This window comes from Falco punctatus, assembly GCF_963210335.1.
Source record: "Falco punctatus genome assembly, chromosome: 8".
NCBI classification, from domain to species: Eukaryota; Metazoa; Chordata; class Aves; order Falconiformes; family Falconidae; genus Falco; species Falco punctatus.
The window spans coordinates 19,379,509-19,402,633 of record NC_137588.1 but is presented as its reverse complement, the minus strand read 5'-3'; the positions used below and the strand labels follow the sequence as shown (position 1 = coordinate 19,402,633).

At 42.7% G+C, this 23,125-nt stretch overlaps 1 protein-coding gene across 5 annotated transcripts in view; it reads right to left on the bottom strand.

The window, feature by feature from the left end:
- Window positions 1–23,125, bottom strand: part of CHN1 (chimerin 1) — a 102,679-nt gene that overhangs the window by 25,455 nt on the left and 54,099 nt on the right. For 4 of the 5 annotated variants that reach the window (XM_080400544.1, XM_080400543.1, XM_080400546.1 and 1 more), the window contains one exon: window positions 6,282–6,359. The exons of the other annotated variant lie outside the window; for it this stretch is intronic. In XM_080400544.1, coding sequence (XP_080256670.1) covers window positions 6,282–6,359 — 78 coding nt within the window. The remainder of the gene's footprint in view (window positions 1–6,281; window positions 6,360–23,125) is intronic. 5 annotated transcript variants of the gene reach the window in all.

Below are 23,125 nucleotides of genomic sequence, written 5' to 3'. Positions count from 1 at the left end.
ACATTGAGCTGATGAGGTCTTCTCAGAAGTTTTGTCTAAGTTTTTCCTCCAGTTTTGTTCTCCAGCTATTCTCCCTGCCTTTGAACAGTTTTTTCCCTCAAGTACTAGGATTCCAGAAGAAACATCACATTTCCTGAGGTTTTCTTATCTGTGAAAACGTGCAGAGACTCTCTCCAGGGACTGTGCTAGAGGTACCCAGCTCTTTCTGAATATTCATTTGAGTGCAGTGACTCACTTAAAGATGTTTTGAAAATATGTTCAGTGCCAGGTCCATACCTAACAAAAAAGAAAAATATAAAAAAATCAGCATCCTCTTCTCAGTGGAGCTAGACCAATTTACCCTAAATCGGCTTCTGCCCCAGTTTTCAGAAGATCAGAAATAGAAATGAGTTCATGTTAGAAGTCACAGTAAAATGGCTCTGCTTAATATAGTAAGAGTTTGTTATGGTTTCTGGTCTTTTCTTCTTCTGCAGCATTTCTTCTGCACTTTCCATCTCCCTGTTTCTCAGTGTTTAGGCATGGCTTTGCTGAGCAGCTTGTTAGAATAGTAAGATTTGGCATGGAAGTGATTTGCTATGACTTTTTACACTACCAAAGCACCTAGCACAGATGCAATTACACCAGTGAAATCTGGGCCAGGGCCAGGTTAGCTTACTTGTTTCAAAGAAGCAGTACAGATTTTGCCGGCAGAGTAACCCTTGTTAAAATCAGCAGTCTCTCCATTAAAGTGATGCTTGAGTCTGTCTGTAACAGCAAAGCCTTTCCAGTAGAGACTGGTCCTCACTTGAGACCTCACTTTTTGCACACGTTGAAAGCTATATTCTACCCCCAGTTACTTCTGTCCCTGCTCCGGAACTACCCACCCAGCCTTTCAAATGGGTCACCCTCAAAGGGAAAGCCAGGACGCTGCTTCAGTTGAGGAGGGAGATGAGGAATCTCAACAAACAAGAGTCGTCAGCATCTCTGCTGACTCTGCTTAAGTAACCATGGAAAAACATCTCTCCTCTCTGGCAGAAATGTTGGCTTGAAAGGGAATTACGTTCTGAATGTTCACAGATTCACCAAGCAGCCTTGCAACTGTTACTTATTACAATTAATTGACTATGCCGTCTCAGGCATTAGTAAGATAGTGACTAAGAAACAGCACGACAATACCAAATACTACACAGCAAGATGGTGAAAACAAAAATAGTCTTCTGGAGACATACCTATTTTGTGAAGAGCAAGTGAGAAATGAGACAATATCCTTGGGAAAATGATGCACAGAAACACAGATTTCAGTCCAGCTCTGATAGGCACGGACACCTTCTTGCTTCAGTGAAGCACCACAGCACTAATCTAGGCAGAAGAGTGGTTTTATGCCTCGGACTATTGCAGTTACAAAACACCTGCAGAGCACTCCGCTGGCTCAAGGCATCAGGAGCCAGAGGTGTCTGAAGGAATACCTATAACCAGCCAAGGGAACTAAGCATTCCCCCCAGGGCCCATGAGTCACAAAAGCTGGAGGGGAGTGAAGACCTTTGAGGTGTTTTTCCAGGCTTATTTTAAATTTGCCAAGTGATGAGGAGGTTATTGCACTGACTAACACGTTTCACTACCCAGGAGATTTCTTGCTGTTAATCTCAGATTTTCCCTTTCCTCCTCCTTTTAAGATAACATCCCATAACTCCCAGCTAACACTCCTCTTCCGTGACTGCCCTCCTTGCCACTAACATTTTTCAAGCATAGTTCTAATGGTTTTTCCATCCCCACACAACAGCAGGCAAAGGAGTGAGTGCCCAAAGCACAGCACCAGGTGGGGAGGAGGTGCAGATGATGTTCCATGTCAGCTGGGGATGGACTCAGGGCAGAAGGTACCTCATTAGGTGTATTTAAGAGCAATCTATGGAATGAAAGGGGTGAGACAGAGAGGTGGGAGATGCAGAAAGGGAAAGTCCAGAAGACTGAGCCAGGGGCATCCTGTATATTCAGTACCCTAATAAAAACTGCCTCACCAGAGAGAGACGATGGGGTAACCTTAAACCCAACTTGGACTCCCCTGCTGTGCAAGTCCTTTGGCCTAAAGCCCACCTCACACGTCCCAACCCAAAGCTCCCCCCGCCCCCTGTCTTCCTTTCCATAACCAACCCGGAACGTTTCAATTCACAGGCACCTTGACACAGGCCACTCTCCGCCTCAAATGTGAGGTTCCTGCTGTTGCCTGAAGCTCCTCCTTCACCTGCCTGCCCAGGAGATGCTTCCTCCCCTTAAAATTATTGAATGGATCAGGTATCAGCAAGGTAGGACATCATATTTTAAGTTATAACCTGTCACAGTTACTGCATTTTGGGGACCAGATAAGCAAATGGGATATTTATAAGGGCCAGAAAAAAAGCATTCTTATTGGTAGAGTCCACCTGGAGAATACATTTATGGGAACGATTCTGTATAAATCTACTCTGTCTACTTCTATGAAATGTTACAGAACTTTCCCCTATGATAAAGCTTCTTTTTGTAAAAAAATAAAACCAATAGCTTCAGCTACGCTCCTTGTCAGCACTTCAGAGCACCCCACAGATCTCTCACAGCTTCCAAATAGAAGATGCTATTGTTCATCTACACTGGGTGGAAGAATGAACTTGATATCCACCAAGCACATGTGTCCCCACAGATACGTGTGTACCCGGGAGCATGGGGAGATTTATTCCCCCAAATGGGTAAGAAACTAAAAGAGAGGAAAAGCATTTCTGTGAAGAAAGGTAGGACTAAAATTTTGAGGATGGTGAAGTGAATACCCTGATTTGGACTGATGATTCATTTTACAAGAGACGTCATTCAGTGTGCTGGATTTCAGAAAAGCAGAGTATACAGAGGGAAAGGAAAAGAAATCAAATATGCAAATAGACAGATCCAATCAAGTCACACTCTCGCTCCTAGCTCACCTTCAAATCCCATTAGTCAATTAGAGCCAAATAAAATGGTGCCAAACAATGCAGATCTCTTTTAGTTGATACGTTTGAATTAATAAAAAATTAATCTTTTATATAGATTTATAGTCAACACAGAAATATTAGTTGAAAACTTTTTCTAAATAAGAAAAAGCCCAAATACACTTAAAAAAATAAAGTATTTTTAATACCTAGCTTTCACCCTGAGGAACATGCATTAAAAACTCAGTCTGATCCGACATTTATAAATCATCATCCCTTTCTTTGCTTGTGAAAATTAATTTAAGAGAATTCAGCCACTCTGTATTTGCACTTCAGATGTGCTCACAAGAGACCAGACCTCCCCCGTTATGGACCCATAGAACATTATGGGCCAGCTCTGCCTGCACAGCTCCCCATCACCCCAGCTAGCCAGCCTTCTCATGTCAGGCAGGAGACAACTCACATTCCAGCAGATTTAAGTAAGATTAAAACCTTTCAAAAACCCAGCCGTGTCAGCACTCCTAGCAGAACTGTCTTTATGCTCTTCTTTCAAATAACCCTCAGAACAAAACACAGGTTAACACATTTATTCAGGAAACCTCTTGATGATTTCAGAGTTAAAAGCAGCGTTGGTGTTCACCCCATCCCTAGGCACCTGCACTCCTGTGAGGACCACCGCTACACTGCTCCTCTGCCCTGTGTTCCTCTACCTGAGCTTTGCTGGAGGCAACAGTCAGAGGGTTCAAACTCCATCTGCATCCTCACCCACCCATCCCACAGGGCCAGGAGGTGCAGGGCCAGATGAAGAATTGATGTCTCCCAACCTGTGGCCAAGCCTCTCAGGCATCTGCTAACCCCAGCCTGCCTCTGGAGCGGCTGCTGTTGTCTCTTCCCTTCTCCAAGACAACGGTGCTAGTTGCTGTGCATTAATGATTCTCCACTTCTCCTCCCTCTGCTGGGACGTTACAGCATTTCCAGTATAAAAGGATTTCTGAAACCCCTTCACTTCTACGACTAGCGATGTGACTGATCAAAGGGTTAGGGCCCCTGTCTGTTGCCTCATGCCTGCATAACGAAGACAAGATTAGCTGCAGAAGTACAAAGCAGTGTGTGTCCTCCTTTTTGCTGGTGGAGCCTCTGGGGCCAGCAGTCACTGTTGGTTGGCTGAACCATATAAATTTATTTCATTTCTGGGTTATTTTTTCTCGTTTTGTTTCAAAAGTCTAGGTTCAAGACTCTGGGCCTGACATTTCCTTCCTTCCCACACGGGTGGCACATTTGCTGCTTGGCAGGCAACCTAGAAGACTTTTGCAGTCATTTTAAATGATGATGTTTATACATCTGACAAGAAAAATTTGACAGATGCAAGGAATGATAAAGGAGAGAAGTGCACAAGCTAACGATGCCCAATCATTTCAGATCCAATACACAATAATTACGAAAGGCTTATGGTTATTTTTTTTACAAATGGGACAGTGGCCACATTTAGAGCTCATCAACGCCAGCAGCATTCCTTCAGCGGGTAGGCTGGCTGCTGCACACCCTGTAAGGGGTAAGGGGTTTGTTCCCTTCTTTTTTGTAGCAAAAAAAATCTGTATAAGGTGACTCCCTTTCACTGACTTGAGAAAAGCATTACTTCTCAAGGTAGATTCTTCTGGTAACTGCATGTATACAGGAACTACAGTACAACTGTTATAAAGAAAACAATCTGTGTGGAAAGTTTGTGCTGTAGCTATGACCTTGGATCAGACACACAGTTTGGTTTTGAAAAAAGACTGTTAAATCCACAGCTTCCAAACTTTCCAGAAACGGTTTCTGGAACAAAACCAAATAAACTAACCCAAACAAATGAAAATTAGATTATCAGATTATTTTCAAAACAGATGTGTCTCACGCGGTTAAAAGAAAGCAACTAAGGAATACAGATGTGCACAAAGTTAAATATGTATTATCCTACATACACTGTAATACATGAAAAAATTGGCATATGCAAGAATTCTCTTCGAACCCTAAGGAACAAATTAAAGTTGCAAGATATTTCAGATCTCTACGACACCTCAAGAGCCTGTGAAAAAATGCTCTATGTTTAGCCGATAGCTGGTAGGACTGTTTTATGCCAAGCGCTCATATTAAACACTTTTTAATGTAACATTTTGTACATGATTTTCAAATTTGTGCTTTATTGAAGAACTCAAGTCAAACAAAACATCCTGACAATAGAAAGTTCCCAATTTTAGTGATTATCTGAACTCAAAAGCCAGAAGTTGGTTTAAATAAGATCCAGTGGACGACAGGTGAATATACATATCTGCATGTGTGTATCACATCACACATGCACACAAATGTGATGGAAATCAAAACTGAAAATAAGAGGCAATTAACAGATGCTTGTCACCACATGACTGTATTGTATTAACAATTACCCCTTCTCCTAAAATAAATAAAAGCAAAATCTATATGGGGGAAAAGAACACGTATTAAAGATAAAATCTGGGCTTTGGGTACTATACGTGAAGTCTGTACCGTCATCTACAGGAGTTCAGTATCACGTCAACTCACTTAGTCCTACAGATGATGACTGCCTATTATGCACTGCATTTGACTGCCAGAAGGTTAAATTACTAAATCCTTACTGGACACTTATGACAGACACAGGCACAAAACATGCTTATGCTATACTGACATATGTCTCTGTTACCAAAGAGCATTGTTTATTTTAAATAATGAAACGAATAATTAGAAGCTATAGAGAAGTACATTTTATTAAAACACCAGTTGGTTGCTAATGCCAGCAGCTCCAACAGCCCCACTGTATAAGCCATGCTGCTTTCAACACACTCGATTCATTAACACAGGAGAAAAGCCAGAAACGAAAGGAAATGCAGACCATCTGCTCCATCCAGATGCAGGAGAACATGCCTCTTACCTCCAAAGCTATTCATCAGCGACCAACCGAGATAAGATCAATTTAATCCTCTAACCACAGATCTAAAAGATTTTCCAGCATCATGTCATCATAAGTAAGACGGAACTACATTCATTTGGATGGAAAGAAAACTTTGCCAGTTTTTCCCACCTTTAGCATCCCTCTCCTATAAAGCAACACTGAATAAAAGAGAGAATCTTGATGCGGCAGATACTACTGGAACAAACACATGCACACATGCAGCCACCAACAAAATCCTTGTTCTTCTGCTGATACGTTCTAAAGATGTCCAACTGCTTTAACTGGCAGTGAGATTTAGGCAAGTGTTTAAGTTCCCAGAAAGTCACAGCCGGCATATATATTCCCTCCTTGCACTACTGGACCATTTTGAAATAAAACCTCCAGCCCCCGTGCCTGCAAGAGAAAGCAGCAGCACAATTTCTTACCTTGAAGTTATGAATCTTCTCGTATTTTGGAATGTGTTCATTTTCTTTCAGCGTTGCTCTTCTGACAAGCGATGTCAACTGTGAATAAGCAAAGAGTTTAAGAGGTTGCCAGATCGTCACAGGTGACTTCCGAGTACCCAGTTTCATCCCCAAGGCTGCTATCAACAGATCTTGCTGGCGGCTCTCCCGCTTGGCGCCGCGCACCGCCGCCCTGCTCGCTCTGTGCCCCGAGCAGGACTCCTTGGACGGCATGCTGGAGCTGACGGGGAGGAGGAGCAGCGGCCCCCCGGCCCGACCCGCGCCCTGCCTAGATCACACCCGCTTCCAGACACCCAGAAGGACCATTTCGGGCACTAAGCGGCCGGGGCGGCCGGCGCGGCCATGGCGGGGCACTGGCGCTCGGCGCGGCTGGCCCGGCGGGGCGGGCCGCCCTCGGTGCGGGGCGCGGGGGCTCGGGCCTGCCGGCGGGCGCGAACGGCAGCCAGCGGCGGGAGGGGGCAGCCCGCAGCCGCTCCCTCCATCGGCGGCCGGCGGCGGCGACCGGCGCCCTCTTCCCTCCCCTGCCCGCCTCGGGGGGCGAGGCTGCGCGGCGCGGGGCGAGGCGGCACCGCCCCCGGGGCGGGGGCCGGGCGGGGGCCGGGCGGGGGCCGGGCGGGGGCGGCCGCGGCCAGCGCAGCCCCGGCGGGGCGGGCAGCGCGGCTGGGCCCGGGGGAGGCGGCCGCGGGAGGGCTGCGGGCGGGGGCGGCTCAGGCGCCGGCACGAAATGGCACCTCGGCGCCCTTTGGGGGTGCGGGGCGAGCCGGGGCATCCGCGGGTGGGCGCGGTGAGCGGCAGCCTCAGGGGCCGCGGCAGAAAGCGGCGCTCCCGGCCCCCCGCCCCGTCTGGCACGAGTCGGGCACCGGGGGGTACGGCTGGGAGCCGCTCGGGTCGGGCACCGGCGGGTACGGCAAGGCTGGGAGCAGTTAACGCGACTGAGTTGGTGCTCATCGCTCTGCCCTGAAGGTGACATTTTTCAATGCCTGTCGTGTAAAAGGGGGCTCGTCAAACTCACATCACGTAACAGCCTCTTCCAGTAGGGATGCGAACACACATGCCGCCCGCCGTTCGTTGCACCACCCCGACCTCAACACCGATCGCTGTGGTGCCTCTCTTTAGGAACTCACCAAGGTTAACAGAAGGTGAATGACCCGTGGCCTCAAATAGCGCTGAAAGCCCCAGTTTGGATGGGTGCCAGCGACGACGAAGTGGTCCTCGCTAGCCACCCCCCAAACCAGGCGAAGCACTACTTCACACAACCATTACCGCCTTGAACCCACTGCCACAACAGGCTCCCAACTGCCGGGGCAGCCCATGCCACATCCACCCGGATGGAGCCGCGCAGCGGGGCAGCCCCACTCTGGGAGGCTCTCCTTCAGCTGCACACTGACAGCCGGGAGGGGACACCACCATGGCCGCTCAACTCCTGCCCTTTTTGTTGCAGTGCTCTCCAGGCATCAATGAACAGCCTTTGTCAGAGACAGCAAAATCAGACCTTTGCTCTGACTAGCTATGGCAGTGATTTACACCATGGGGCTGACCCCCAGCCCGACACCCAGGGTGCAAGAGGACCCTTCCTCCTGCCTGTGCTGCTAGCCACAGCGCAGCTCCCCCTTCCCTTGCCACAAGCTGCAACACCACAACTGCTCTCGCCTTCTGCAGCAAAGGTATTTTTATCTCTCATGACTCAGTAACAACCAAAGACAAGCACAGTTTGTCACACAGGCTTCTGGGTGGAATCGGTATGTGTTTTGCAGTGGATCCCAGCATTACAGTTTAGCTCAATCCTGCCGATGTAGCTGAGGGTAATGCTCTCCGTGAGCCCCTCCTCTGTTTGCTTGCATGGCCACCAGGATCTTCTCTACCAGTTTTAGAAATCTGCTGAGTTTCAGCATAGGGTCAGGTTGCAGAGATTAAGGATCAACTTATGTGTCTCACCAACCGCTAATCTGAAATGCAAGTTAATAGCTAATAACCGAAACACTGGCTAAAGATCACACAGGATGAAGCTGTCAGGCTTTAGCGGCTCATCCAGGGGTCTTAGGAGTAGCTGGCTCAGTTCCCACTTTCAATACAAACAGGAGGCTGGTTGATCCTATTGAGAAATAACTTTTCCAATGGCTACCTCAGCCTGCCTGTCTTGCTTTTAACCATTCATTTCTGCTGCAGGTGAATAAATGCCCCTTGTGTTTTTCTGCACATCCTCCTAAGTGTAACGCTGCACCACTATAGGAGTTGAAGAAAAATGAGGTGAGGAGTAAGAGTGGCAAAATCTGACCACCTCATCTATGTGAAGTGTGAGAAAAAGTAGGGACTTGGGAGGAGGAAGTGGACAGGCCTTTGAGCTCATTCTCTCCTTTCTTTCTAGCTAAAGCCACTTCACGGTTTCATTCCCAAGAACTACATCAGGTAAAAGTCCTCATGGAACAAGGTGGACTTAAACCTGCCCCAGAGGAGTCACCCTCTCCCAACAGCTTTGAATGACAATTGGCTCGGGAAGCAAATTGCGGAGATCTGGAAACACGGTTTTGTTACAGCTTCCTTGGAAACCAAGATCCTTCTTATTAAAGGGAAAAAATAAATCGCCAAAACTTCATATTAGAAAATAAAATATTTGAACATTGAATCTGTTGGAAATAAATAACCCAGTGATTTTCAAGACTACATTTACTATCAGACTCAACCTTTATAATTTTGTATAATTCCACTTAAGAGGCAAGATAAAGCATTCTGACTTTTCCTTTCAATCGTTGGTAGAGCACCTATTTGGTTTTTGACATACTTATCCCTTAATTGCTAGCTTCTCTTTTTCCTAATTCTGAAGAACTGATTTATTTTCAATGGCACTTTAGAGTCACATTAGTAGAAACGGATCTCTGGATCCCAGAAAATTAAATCTTAAAAATGCCAATGAAAAGGTAAGCAAAACTACCCAACAGGGAAAGGTCCTATCTCATCGCTGTAATTATGAAAAAGCATTATAATCTGTAAAGCAGTTATAAGATTATGAATTTTAATTCTAACGTTATTTTGTTACAGTAATCTCAGACCGCTTGTTGGTTTTACATAAATCAGCTTCCCATTGTTCAGTGTAAAGCATTTTCTGCTGTTTACAAATATAGGAATACAGCAGGCTCACCTACACTTACAGCCCTTCACACATGCTATATGCACAATGGTTGTGCACACCAGAAACCTAGAGTGAAAGCAAGCCATAAGGCTAGCAACTGAAAAATTATGAAAAATAGATAACAAGTATCTATTTCTTAATATATTGCCCCAACATAAAGTAGTGTTGTAATTAAACCTCATACAACTGCATTCAGATGACATTCTACAATATAGATGCTCATTCTCCTGCCACTGCCTATTTGGTAATCTGGTGTTGCAAGCTAGTGCTCTTAACACGGCCCATTTCTTTTCATTTGACAATCAATATGAAGAATGAAATTTCTGTTGTACACACCTTCCTGACCACGGTGTGGGACATTGGGCAGCACGTGAGATAATGAAGTAAGAGAGAGCGAGCTGCTGTCCTTGGGTAGCCCTAGTCATGGCAGGGGTGAGCCAACATCCCTGAGAGCAAACAAAGTCACGGACCTGGGGGTTCAACTCAAATCCTGCAGGAAGCTGTTCTCTCCCGAGGATGGGCTCTCCTGCTCCAGGTGCTCTGTGCTTTCTCTATTCCCAGCCTGCAAGCCTGCAGGTCCTGTGTGTCTTTTTACACCCTTGGCTGGCTCTTGATTCAATACCTGCTTTCCACCAGTGGCTCCTGCGCTCCTACCGGCCAGCAAAGTCTCCTCTCCATAGCCCTTTCATTTTCCAACAGTTATCTTTATAACTTGCTCTGTCTGAAGTCTGCCTGTGTTTTTATAACTTACTCTGTCTAATGGGGACAATTATTAGATACTGTCTGCTACATACTGGATGAAAAAGAGGTAGAAATCTGGGGAGGAAGGTCAGAAGACCTTCCATTTTTCCAAGTATAATCTTTATTTTATTTTTTTATTAATTGTTTGTGACAGACATTTGCAATCATTGCACTTATAGGGAGCAATATGCTGCACAGACTCCAGAAGGAAGGAAACTGCAGGGCTGTCTTTTAAAATTTAATTTAAGGATGTAATTTCACAGGATTGAGGTGAACTGAAAATGGAACGACTGGAAGTAACAGCTGAGCAACATCTGAGCAGAGCATGCAACCAGAGCATTCTCTCAGTCCTGTACATTTTAGTGACTTAAACACTTAAAAACCAAACCCAGCAACACAACAACCTTTAAACCAAGACATCTGTTTAGAGATTCTACATTGTATGTGGACTAAAGGGAGAGGGGAAAGGAATATAAAGACTGTAACCTGCTATTTCAAATGTTCTTCTTTGTCCTAAAACCTCAGCCATGAAAGTGGCTCAGTCTAGGTCCTACTGGGACTCCGCTTTCCTTACTCCATCATGGAGTAGTCCTTCAGGGTGCAGGAGAAACAGCTGTTTTCTTAAGAACTATCTGTTCTCAGCATTAGCTGGATAATGTATGCGTATTTGCTGGTACTAATCTCACAATCAGTAAGTCTTATTATGAAGACTCCACAGAACTGATTTTAAAGTCATCCATGGCTTGCAGTAAATTCCATTTAGTCATTCTCTGGAAGACACATTACGTACGTTTCATCCAGTCAACATTGGACAAATTATCTTTCTAAAAAAGCAGATAAATGAATTCCCATTTGTTGAGTAATAAACTAAAACTGCTCCAGAAAAAAACAGAAAAATTGAAGTCACGTTAAGCTCACAAGTCCTAAAATGCCCAGGTTTGACTTGATCAGACCTCCTGAAGCCCACATGCATTTCCAATACAACAGAGTGTTTAGTTTCATGACCACCTGGCTCCTCTCTCAAACACAGTATCGTGTTTTCTTCAGTCTCAGGAATGCATGTGTAGTACACTGCAGGTTTTTCATTCTCATATGGTATTTTCATGTTGTTATGGCTAAATATGCAATTATTGTTTCAGACTTTATATATAATACGATCCCTTCCCTCTAAGGAACGTATTTTAATAATAATATTAACCAACAGTTATATTGCATGCATTTTTCTAAAAATCAAAGATGATGGCCCACTGTAACTATCTCAAGAAACAAGATATTTGGTTTGTTATGCAGTTAGCTGCTGTATATTTTGTTGTGTTCTGTTTCACTGTATAGCTAACATAGCCAAATGTGTATGCTTAGAAAATCCTTCCTTGCCTGAACACTTTATAAGCATATTTTATGGGCTCAGTACACAATTTTCAAAAGCTAATCAGTCAGATTGTGAAACTGAGCCCAATTTCCTCAACGCTGTTCCTGGTGGAGGCTTGTTCCATGCTAAATATAATTTTCCCAGTCGTATCTTTCACAAAATTGTTCCAGAGGGGGAAGGGGAGCCCAAAATTTTACTTTTTATTTAAAAGTGGTGAAAAGCTGTTTTCATTTTCTTCACTTGCAGAAATGCTAATGCCAGGCATAGCCTCTGCCCACAGATACATGGTGTGAGTGGAGGGTAGGAATGCTATTAAAAGTTCAACCTGAAAGCTGACATCTCAGAAGCTGGAGGGGAAGGAGGGGAAGGACTATCACGCAGTCTCAGCCACCAGAGCAAGACTTCTCTTGCTGCCATTCCAACACAGCCACACTTAACGGGCACACAGACAGCAGTGCCCAAAGTATACTGGGATCCTCAGGCAACAACACACAACTCTGCTTTGAGTCCACAGTTTCCTACAGGGGAGTTGGGGTTTAAGACGTGGTTGAATGATGAAAACTTACTGCTGAGAAAGTTCTGGGTTTTATAACAAAACTTTCCAAATGGGCTGAGTTCTAATTAAATCAAATCACCTCCCCCAGTGAAATACTTGTGGAAAAATCTAAAGAAATGGCTATTTAAATGTTTAAATTTTTATTTCTGATAAAAGTGTATGCCATTTCCACAGCAAGTAATGAACATTTTTATATCTAGAATTTTAGAAGGTTTTTTTAAATGTTCTAATTAAAACTTTAATTAAACAAATTCAGCCAAAGTGTTGGCTTGGTTTCAAGTACGATTGTTAAATTTAAAAAATAATCTAAACCAAAGTTTATATTATGGAAAAAATATTGCCCAATATTGCTGCTAGAAATTACTGCACAAAAAGAGAGTTTATTTGGTACTGTATTGTGCAATACAATTAGAGTCCATTAGCATTATTTGGGAAGATTTTATGTTTGCACTGATGTGCTTACCTGAAGTACCCAGGTTTTCACACCAAGGGAGCATACTCACAAAAAAGCAGAGACACCTTAGGGGAAGCCAACAGAAAAGCTGTTTATCTGTAGCTTTACTCATATAACCTACCGTCACTGCAGCTGATTTGGATCTAGGTCAGCCAGCGTATTTTGCTCCTAGTGGCATGATGGGTTGCAGATTTGCTCCCGGCAGTTACCAACGTGGGCCTTTGGAAATGACAATTTGAAACCACACACTGGCAAAAAACATCCACTGTGACTATTCCTCTCTTTCAATAGCTGACGAGACAAAAACGATCAACATTTGCTGTTCTGGATAGCGGCACAAAACCAGGGCACTTTTCTAGTGGCAAACACAACACATTTCTTTCCTTCTGGAGGGCACTATTTTGGTATATAGCCATGGATCTAGCCATGGCAAAAATAAAATAAAAATTTCACAGTACCTCTAGTAACAAGTTCAGCTTATGGTGTGGTTCTGGAGGACTTTGCTAACATCCAGTGACTCAGCTTTTAGCGAGGTCAGCAGCTGGCCTGCTGTGCCCGCTGAAGAAGGGGGCTCATTCTGGGGATGCCTGCACACTCCATAGGTACAAATGCCACTACAGGGGTGTATGTGGGCACTTGTGAATGCACGGAGGCAGGGATGCGGAGGTTGCAATCAACAATGGTGCTAAGCTGGGTGTTACAAGCAATGGCTATGACTTCATTTGTACTGTGTAAATAATAATATGCTTCATCACAGGGTTATATTCTGGGCGAGACAGCACAGTCCTGTACCGCTCCCAGGGCACCGGCCTTGTCTTCCTCTGTTCCTGAGCCAGTCAGCACCCCAGGGCTCTTCCCTACAGACACCCATGAAGAGCATCCCCACAGGCCCAGCTGCCTCTGTTACAATAACCCACTGCTCCAGTCCTTTCCTTAAAGACAGGGGTCTACCACCTTGCTCACAAGGGGCAAGATATGACTGCTTGACAAAAGCAGAGCTGCTGCCAAGCTGTGTGATGCTGAGGCAGGATATGCCAATCAAACACCATGAAAATAGCTACCCAGAAAGCTAAGAAACAAGGTCTTTTCACTCCTGAGTCTGTGGTGAGGAAAGCAGTTCCCCATGACAGTGAGTTCAAGCTGGTGTATCAGCCTCAGCAATTCTCTCTGCTGCTTCACAGCAGCTCGTTACCACAACCCCATTCTCTCTTTGGGAAAACAAGCTGCATTAAAAAGGGGCCAGCTCCAGCCAAACTTGTTAAGTACAGGAGGGGACTGAGAGCTGGCAGAGCACAGAAGATATGCCTCCCCACCTCGGAGGGCTGGCAGCCTCACTGTTCCCCAGGCAAAGCAGGCAGGACAGTTCATGAGCAAGGAGAGAAGCATTACAAAACACCAAAATCTGCCTCCAGTAAATCCTTCAGACAAAGCCTATCCTTTACAGTTCTGCTTTCAGTTCTTTCCATCCACCCTTCCATCCTTCATAGCTTTGGTTTTGGTCCACCCTATCTTCCTCTCCTCCTGCCAGGAGCCTGGGCCATGGAGGTGGTAAGCTAAGCAGCCAGTTAAAGCAGCCGCCTGTGCCAGGCGCCCCTCTCCCCGGGAAAGGCAGAAGCAGAGAGACTGCAAGGACTACTCACATAGTTTAAGTCAACTATTACACTGTCACACATTGCTAAATTGGGGCTAGAGAGGTCTGTCTTGAAGCTATGAGACCTACGGAAGGATGAGTTGATGGAGCAAGGAGCTCTGCCTAAGGAAGCAACCCTCCAGAGGCTGCTCCTCAACAGCTTCTCCATCTCGCTCCCATTTAGTCAGCATTTTCTGTTTCAGGTAATAGCATTGCATTTTCTTTCCTTCCCTTTGTCCATGGCATGTCGCCTTGCTGGCCTGCAGGAAGCTGTGCTGTTGTGACCAAGGCACGACTGACGTTCATTGCAGGGAGGGGCCACTCCAGCAAAAGCCTCTTGACTTGTGACGTGTCAAAGCAGACTGTATTCCAAAAAGACCTTCAAAGTAATTTAAAAGTGCCACAAGACTAAATGCTGTCTAGGAGTGATAACGGTCAAAGTGTAATGTGAAGTGGCAGCTTCATGAATACTACCCTTTTGGCAAATGCTTTTTGTTACTAAAATACTAAATTTAAGTATCATAAGAGAAAATAGGCTGTTAGACTAATCTTCTGAAACCAAAAGAGACTGGTGATGGTTTATTTCTCATCTGACCCACACTGTTATAAGGATTTCCTCAAATAAAAATAAAATAAAATACATAAAAGAAAAGGCACATCAAAAAGCTTAACCATACCCTTTGATGAGGAACCTCACCTGCCTTCTAGCAAGGAAATGTTGACAGTGGCCAAACTTCATGAAATAAATAATTTACAACACTTCCTTTAAGATATCCATTTAAGAATCATATTGATAAAAGCAGTTTTTACAATAGACCTCTTTATCTTTTTTGTAACTCAAAATGTATACACTTAGGGATAATGATAATCATGTAATCCACAAGGTCTTTCTATTAATACATATATTAGGGTTTTTTTTCATCTATTCTTCATGGAATAGGAGCTTTGGCTACTGGTATAACATGGGCAGGTGGTATGGAAATTGCTTTTTATGTCTCATTAATATTTTCTTACCTGACGTATAATACTCATTTCACATTAGCCTTTTTTGTTAGTCTAATGCATCTAGTATTAGCCTTTTTTGTTCTACACAGTAATTCAATTTAGAGTAATTCAATGTATATTATAATTGAGAACTGCAGCTCATTAATTTCTAAACACTATTTGTATTTCAGACTACACCTGCTCCTTTGGCACATCCTCTATTTTGAATCCATCCACTTCTTCCTGAATAAGCGATGTTGCTATGATACATGTGCTGTCACAGTTTCTTTCTTCAACATACTTTCAGTCCATAATCATACTTAATTAGCATACATAAGACTAAGAGTGCAAAGTCTCCTAATCCTTCCTTAATTATCACTTGATTCAACCCCATGCATCAAAGTGAACACAATTTTTAACCTGAAGGAATACTAGAGTTGTGATATGGACATACAACATTATTGCAAAATTTATAATGGTGAAAATCTGCTTAATGACCACCTCACTGCAGAAAAATTACAAGACGGGATAACCCTCAGTGTCCATCAGCACTCCTTGCAGACCCTGATTACCAGTCTTCTAGGTGCATGCGTGTCCATGGGCATAGCTGCAACAGCGCAGTGGGCCAGGGTCTACATTCATTTTATACAATGCAATTAGGCAGATTCAGAAAATGAGGTAGGCTGATCATCCTTCAAATGAGTCCCTCATGTGGGCTCCCACTATCCTTGCATAAATCTCTATTTAAATCAAGACTGATTTGAAACCTGCAATGAATGAAACCAGAGTGGAATTGGCAGTGGAATTACACTCTGCTCCCCAAGTGAAATTATCAGTTATTATCAAATTATCAGTTTATTGCCACCCATAAAATCTTCCAATCCCTGATCACATTCTTAGAAAAGACTCGTTTTACATTGTTGACTAGCATTCCAATTTTCTCATTCCTCCTTTTCCACATATGGTTCATCTTTCCTATTTATTCCCTCTCAGTTTCCTAATTAACATTTTAAAATGCCTGTGTCATGAAAATTTTCATATAAGGGCAGGAAGCATTGCATTTCCCTAGAGGAAGCTATAACTATGAAAAATCCTTACTTGACAAAGCACTCAAGAAACCATCATCTCAAATGGTCAACCCCAGCATCTTCGAAATAAATTTAAATAATGTCTTGACTTGAAAACAGAGTAAGTTTGAATGATTCCAAACAGGGCTGGCAATGCAACTCCCCATCACAAATTGGGCTACAAAAATTATTTACCTTTTGGGGGAGAAGCAGGCATCGGCATGCGGACAGGTTATACAACTTCTGTCATGTAGGAAGGACTTTGGGATTTTTTTTATGTTGGGTTGGGTTTTGTTGGGTTTTTTTTTTGTTTGGGTTGGTTTTGGTTTGGTGGTGGTTTTTTTTTTGTTTTTTTTTGTTTTTTTTCCATGGTTTCCCAGTGGTTTCTTGCTGTTTAGTTGATGCCTATTTTCAGTGGAAATCCACTAGTCCCAATCAGCAACTCAAAGTTCTGACATTTGGGATTTCAGAGGCACATAATCTCTGGACAGAAGATCTTATTTTGAGTATAGGGCACATCGAAAGTAAAAGACTAAGTCTGGGGTATAGTTCCATTTCTTAAATTCATTGTCAATGAACAGAATTATTGACAATGAACAAAATGTTTATAGCACAACTGCTTTCTTAGTCATGTTTTTCATCCCATCTTACAGGGCAATTTTTCATTTGTACTGCCACCATCAACTAGCACTGCTCATAAGATTTTTGTTTGATTTTTCAACAATAAAAATAGCTCAAGAGAATTAACCCATAAGGCCCATAAAAAAAAACCCCAATCCAGTAAGCTCTCAGCATTATCAACTTGCTGAACAGTGAGTCTGCCCTGAGAACTTCAGTGTGTGACATAGGTGATGGGCATTTTTCAGGCACCAGGCTGCAGCACTGGGACAAATGCTAGCAAGGATTTGCAGGCTGGAGTGAATGAGAAGCTGTCACTTAAAGAGATGGACCACTTCAAATCTGTGAAAGATAGCAACGCATGATACTTTTTGCAATTTTTGTACATTTATATTAAACACATCGTTACTTTCATCATCAGCTAATTCACCAAAATGCCTGAATGCAAATGTAATTCACTATCATACTAACTGGAAAATGCTTCAAGACTTCTCCAACAAATTATCTGAAACATGATATAAAGCATGCAGCTTTTAAAATATTTCACCATCACATGCAAAATGTAATACATTCATATTTCCACAATATTCCTCCACTCTTCTCTCAGGAAGGGGAAAAGCTGCTTGCCAATAAGTGCTACTAATCTAATTCACAAATTGGAAATAAAATTTACTAAATCATAGATATTTTAATATATAAAATTTACTAAATCATACGTACACACATGACTAAGGTTTAATAGAGAACATTATACTTTGTGATACTAGCTCTAATACTCCTTAGGCAAACAATTTCAGACTGCTTTAGCTCTAACCAAATGTAATAATAATTCCCACTAAAAAGCAATATAGTCCAAGTGCATTATAATATGAACATCACTATTAGAAACACATAATCCTGTGGTTATCTTGGAAGTTGTATGGATAGGAAGGAATATCAGTACTAAGATGATAAGAATTAGAGCAACATTCTCAGTTCATCAACTGAGAATCAGATTTTTCAGTGTGATGATTTTTAACTTGCATAAACATTAGGACTGTAGGAACAGTGAATACCAGAAGCAACACTGTTTCTAACTGCTGATGCCATGCAGAAAAAAGGTTAAATATGGAAAAGTTTCATGTTCTCAAAGTTAATGAACAAAGGAGGACTTTGAAAAACTGGCAAGAGTTGCTGTCTTCACTGATGATGAGGAGTGTGACAAGTTTGAAGTAATAAGAGCAAGCAGTTTATTGAGCTTAGTAATAAAACTGCTCTCCTTACTTTGTTCACATTCTGAAAAGAAAAACATTGATCTAGAGACTAAAACCAAGCATGAGAAGTTTATCTGAAAACATCTTTTTTCTTGTGAAAGATCAAAAGGAAAGAAACAAGAGCAGATCAGCTTCTGAGGCATTAACCGTAGGGTAAATGGTTGTTCTTTTTTTCTTTCACAGTCTAATACTTCATTTAAGCACCTCTAACTACTTCTCTTTCTGCTACCACTTCTAAAATGCTTCATTTCATTCTTCCTAGGTCTTAAGGGTTTGGTAACCACTTATGAATGGGCAATTATTGGTGGAGCAGATGTGCCCTAGTTGAATGGGAGGCAACACAACAGCCACAGCTCCATGTCCTTTCCATCTTTGTACAGAAGGCAAGTGACACGTATATGTACTTGTGAGCATGTAAACAGTGACCGATGTAAAATGCTTTCTCCCCTTCCAAATAAATAAAACACACACTCCCCTGCAAACCCTAAGAGGGAAAAAGGAGCTTATCTGAGGTAAGTGGAGAAAATGCCTGGTAGTCAGACTCAGCACAGATTCAACGCAGGCTACAGAGAATTGCAGAGGGCACAAAACACAAGGCACACTGGATATTAGTTCACAGCCAAAGGTGCTACCAGCCCAAATTCCTGCAGCCTCGGCTCTTCCTTTGGCCTCTCATGTTCAAATAGTGACCAGACCTGACCCTGCCTAGTTTATGAGATTAGACACGATCGTAGCCCAAGGTGATTATCACCAGCTATACAGTGTCACGTTATAAAGTCTAAGTGAGGTAAGAACCTTGTAAATAACAAAATTATCCTTTTATAGGGCTCTTAATTCAACAGTCCAGTCTGTTTCCTGTAGAAGTGATTAGTAATAGAAAATAATTAGGAGATGCCAGATGGGAGGAAGAGTTAAAAAAAAAAAAAAAAAAAAAAGAGACGACTCAAAACTCACATAGCTAAGAAAGGAGAACAACAAACGAGGGAGCTGCCAGCAAGCGGCCCACGGCAGTCCCTCACCATCCAGGAAGCTCTTTGCATAAGCAATAAATGACAACCACATGCCTGCTTTAGAGGCTGCTCTGAAAGAGACTCACCTTCTCCTTTCTGCGGCCACTGCACAGATTATTCAGTTGTGAGAAGGCATAAAAAGTCAAGGGAAACCACAAGGGGTTTTTTGTTGTTTTTTTTTAAAAAAAGATTATTCTAATTTCCTTATACATGCCTATGAGGCTTCCCCATTACACATCTAGGCAGCCTTTTTGGAAACCTCAAGCGTAAGGCCCATAGGGAAGGTAAGCAGCAGACTCCTACAGCATGTTAGGGCTGAAGCCATGACAGCTCTCCATTGCTCACCAGGAATTGAGCTGGACCTCTGTATTTCTGTGTTCTGTCTACTAAGGCCAGGATGGGAAAACTCTCTCACCCTGAAGAGCACCCAAAGAAAGTTATCCTCTTTGGCTCTTCGAGAGCTAAGGGAGATTCCTTCCTCCCTCCCTGTGATCCTTCTTGTGCTAGCCTATCCCAGTTAAGGGATAACAAAACTTCAGCCAGTACACATAAGAGAAGCTAAAGCTACATGGTCCTTTTTGAAGGGTCTTAAAAACGTAACCAGACCCAAACCACCATGCATTAGACACCCTGGAAAAAACTGCTGGTGAGGGCTTCACACTGACTTACCTCACAACACTGGAAACACAGGAAAAGAATAATAGCTTACTCATTGCTAATGGTTTCATTTTATCAGGAAGAACACAACCAGTATTCTTCACATTTAATGGCACAGCAACTGTACCGACTTACAGCCTTTTTAACAGTTATGTACACTACTCATTTTACAAAGGCTAGATCAGGCTCAGGGCATACACTGAGGGCAGGTACTCCCCAAACTTTTGCTGAGGGTCTGGTCTGTGAGCCTGAGAGGCCAGACCCCCTGTATTCACACGGCAGCTGCCTGTCTCAGTGCAACCAGCCACTGGACTTTCTGAAGACTCCATCTTTGTGCACACATCTCACATGCCAGATCATAAAGGGCCACAATAATGTGAAAAATCAGAAAGTAATGTGAAAAGTCATCTCAGCAAGCAGTCAAGTGACTTGTACCCATGACAAAAGGCTGAAGTGGGATGCTGATCCTCAGCTGTGCTTACCTACAAAACAGAGGAAACCTCCCTGCAGGAGCAGCATCACGACGGGAGGCGTGCTGTGCGTTTGAAATGCAGCCTTACCTAAGCCGCTTCTTCACTGCCTGAGGTTTGTGGAGCATTATTTGTTTTGAACCTTGTAATACTAGACCAGCAACACACAAGCAGGCTACCAACACAAGCACAGAACTTTCACTTCACATTAATCCCACACATTAATGTGCTTTGGAGGCACAGGCAGGCAAGGTCCTGCGAGGCTAACTGGAATCAGCTGGGATGCCATTTGTAACCTGCAGGATCTATTAGAGCACAGCTGAGCACTGACCAGAGCTGGCAAGGAAAGAAGAAAGAATTTGCCCCGGGGAAAACAGGAGAGCTATAGGACCATGTTTAGCACTGGAACTGAGCTACAGGTCCAGTTAGAGAGCCCTAAAAAACAATTCTGGCTTGCTAATTTATGCCTTATAAGCATGAGATACTGACAAGAGAAAGACTAGATATTTTGTGACCTGGGGATTAAATTAGCAAAGCTTATGTTTCATTTGGAAGCTCTGAATCTTAAAACAAGATCAGTTTATATAATCTTTTTAGTGTATCAATTTTACTGTCACACTGAACATATATAAGGGCTTAGGTTACTCTTGGTGATTACGAGTAAAAAAAGTACCCTGCAGTTTAGAGAAAAGAATTGTCTGTGTCTGGACAGCGTGTGCTATTAGCTCTCCTTTCTCAGGTCTTAATAAACATATAGTTAAGTTAAAAACATATATGCTTATAAAAAGACATCACAACTGTTTGCAGTTTTAGTTCGAACTGTATGTGCCATATATAATTGCATATATGGCACTAGATCCTTACCGCCATAAATGCTAATGCACAGAAAGGGACGATGAGGAAGACTGATGCTGGGGCAATCTCTGCAAAGTACAATGCTGCCGATATGCTGGAGCAGCTACCTAAAAAGTAGTCCTGTCCTTTATCCTGCTAAGAACTTTCTTGGTATTGACAATATCGTATGTGCTTTCAAGTCTCTGCTGAAAGATGGGCTAAACCTAGAAGAAATAAATAGAAGTTTTTGCCTTCCACAGTGTTATGTTTTATTTATAAATTACATTAAACTTACAGAGTGATTGTCATGGACACCCGCGCAGGGATGGGAAAGGAACGTTTGTGAGAAAACAGTTGACAATCTTCTCAAGTTAACCCATGGGATTCTTCAGTGCTCAGTCTCCTGCATCTTTAAATGTACTTTAAGGTAAACATTCATTAGTTGTACTTTTAAAAAAATTATTGCTTTGTCACTATCCTTGTTACAGCTATGGCTTGTCTAGAGTTTTATACATTACACCCCCATTTTTTCTCATAAAATTAAGTTAATTCAAGTAATTCAAGAAATATTTCAAACAACTTCCAGCAGTGAGATTGTTTCACTCTCGAAGCCACTTTCCTCCCTGATTATTAAGCCCACACCTTCTTTTTAGTTCCTACCAGTCCCAGCACTGGCATTCCTGGGCACCAGTGTTGTTCAAAGCTGTCCTCCTCCCTCACAGACCTTGCTAAGGGGGTTTATGCTTCTATGACAGCCTAGTATAACTTCCTTGGCTACGTTTTCTGATGTCCTTTCACTGAAGACAAAACTTGGTGAAGGAAGCTTTTAAGCTGATCTTACTAACAGATTTGACTGACAGCAAAAGTAGAAAAGCAGAATCACAGAAGAATCATTTTGGTTGGAAAAGATCTTTAAAATCATCGAGACGAACTGTAATGAAATGCCACTTAAATATTTTTCTCAGTACCAGATTTCTGGTTTCCACCTTTCAGCTTTTCCTTGGTTTCTCCTACAACAAAAATATTAAATCACAGACTGTGAGCCACTTGAACCCCAAACTGCAAGTCAGGGGTGGAGTAGGAGTCATCATGAAATCGGTTCCTCAGTAGCAATACAGAAGTAAGAGGTTTTGCTTTCTGCTTTGCTTTTTTTGAATGCTATATTTTATTCTCATTTTACCTTTGCCTTGTTTTCCCAAAAAGCGCTTCCACAAACAAAACTAGAACAGTGAGCATTTTTAGGATCTCTCGAATTCTCAAAATTTTTAATTACACTAAAACTTTTTTTTTTGTTTGTTTTAAATTTTTGTTTTAAATTAAGCTCAGGTCCCTTCTCTGTGAGATATACTGAAACAAGTAGTAGTGTCATTAATGAAAATGTCAGTCTCTGTTCAAGGTTGGAAAGTGAAACTGGTCCCTCTGCAAACACCTATAAGTAAGATTCTTCATTTTGTATGTGGAGGCCGTTATGAATCCATTAGAAATGTACACAGAGACTGCAATTAACTTTGTGATCTGGATTATCTTTGGAGGCAGGCTTAAAAGCATGTTTCCTACTAAAATTACACAGATTTACATTTCCAGATCTCCTTGCACAGGGTTGCAGGCAATCAGCCTTCATCACTGTGGAAGACTAAATGACCATTAAGGTCATTAAAAACAGAACAAAAAGGTGCTTTTGTTGGGTGACTGCTGCCACAAACCTTTTCTCAATTCTTTCCACCTGTCAAAACTGAACTGAATGTAGTACTGTCTAGAAAGGTATCTTTGCTAGAAAGCAAATGCTTTGCTGGAAGGCAAATCTTTAACTGATTTGCAGCCACTAAGTTTCTTGATGAAATGGCACTTATCACCAAAGTAAACATGAATAAATGTAATTCAGTTGCTATCCTAATGTTAACCTCAGCGTTTTGGTGTGAAAGATAGGATAACTCGTAACTAATTATTTGTTTTCGCGTAAAAAAATACTAAATCTTGAATAAATCACTAGTACAACTTCTTACATTAATATCTCAAAAGCATGTCAAAATGGAAA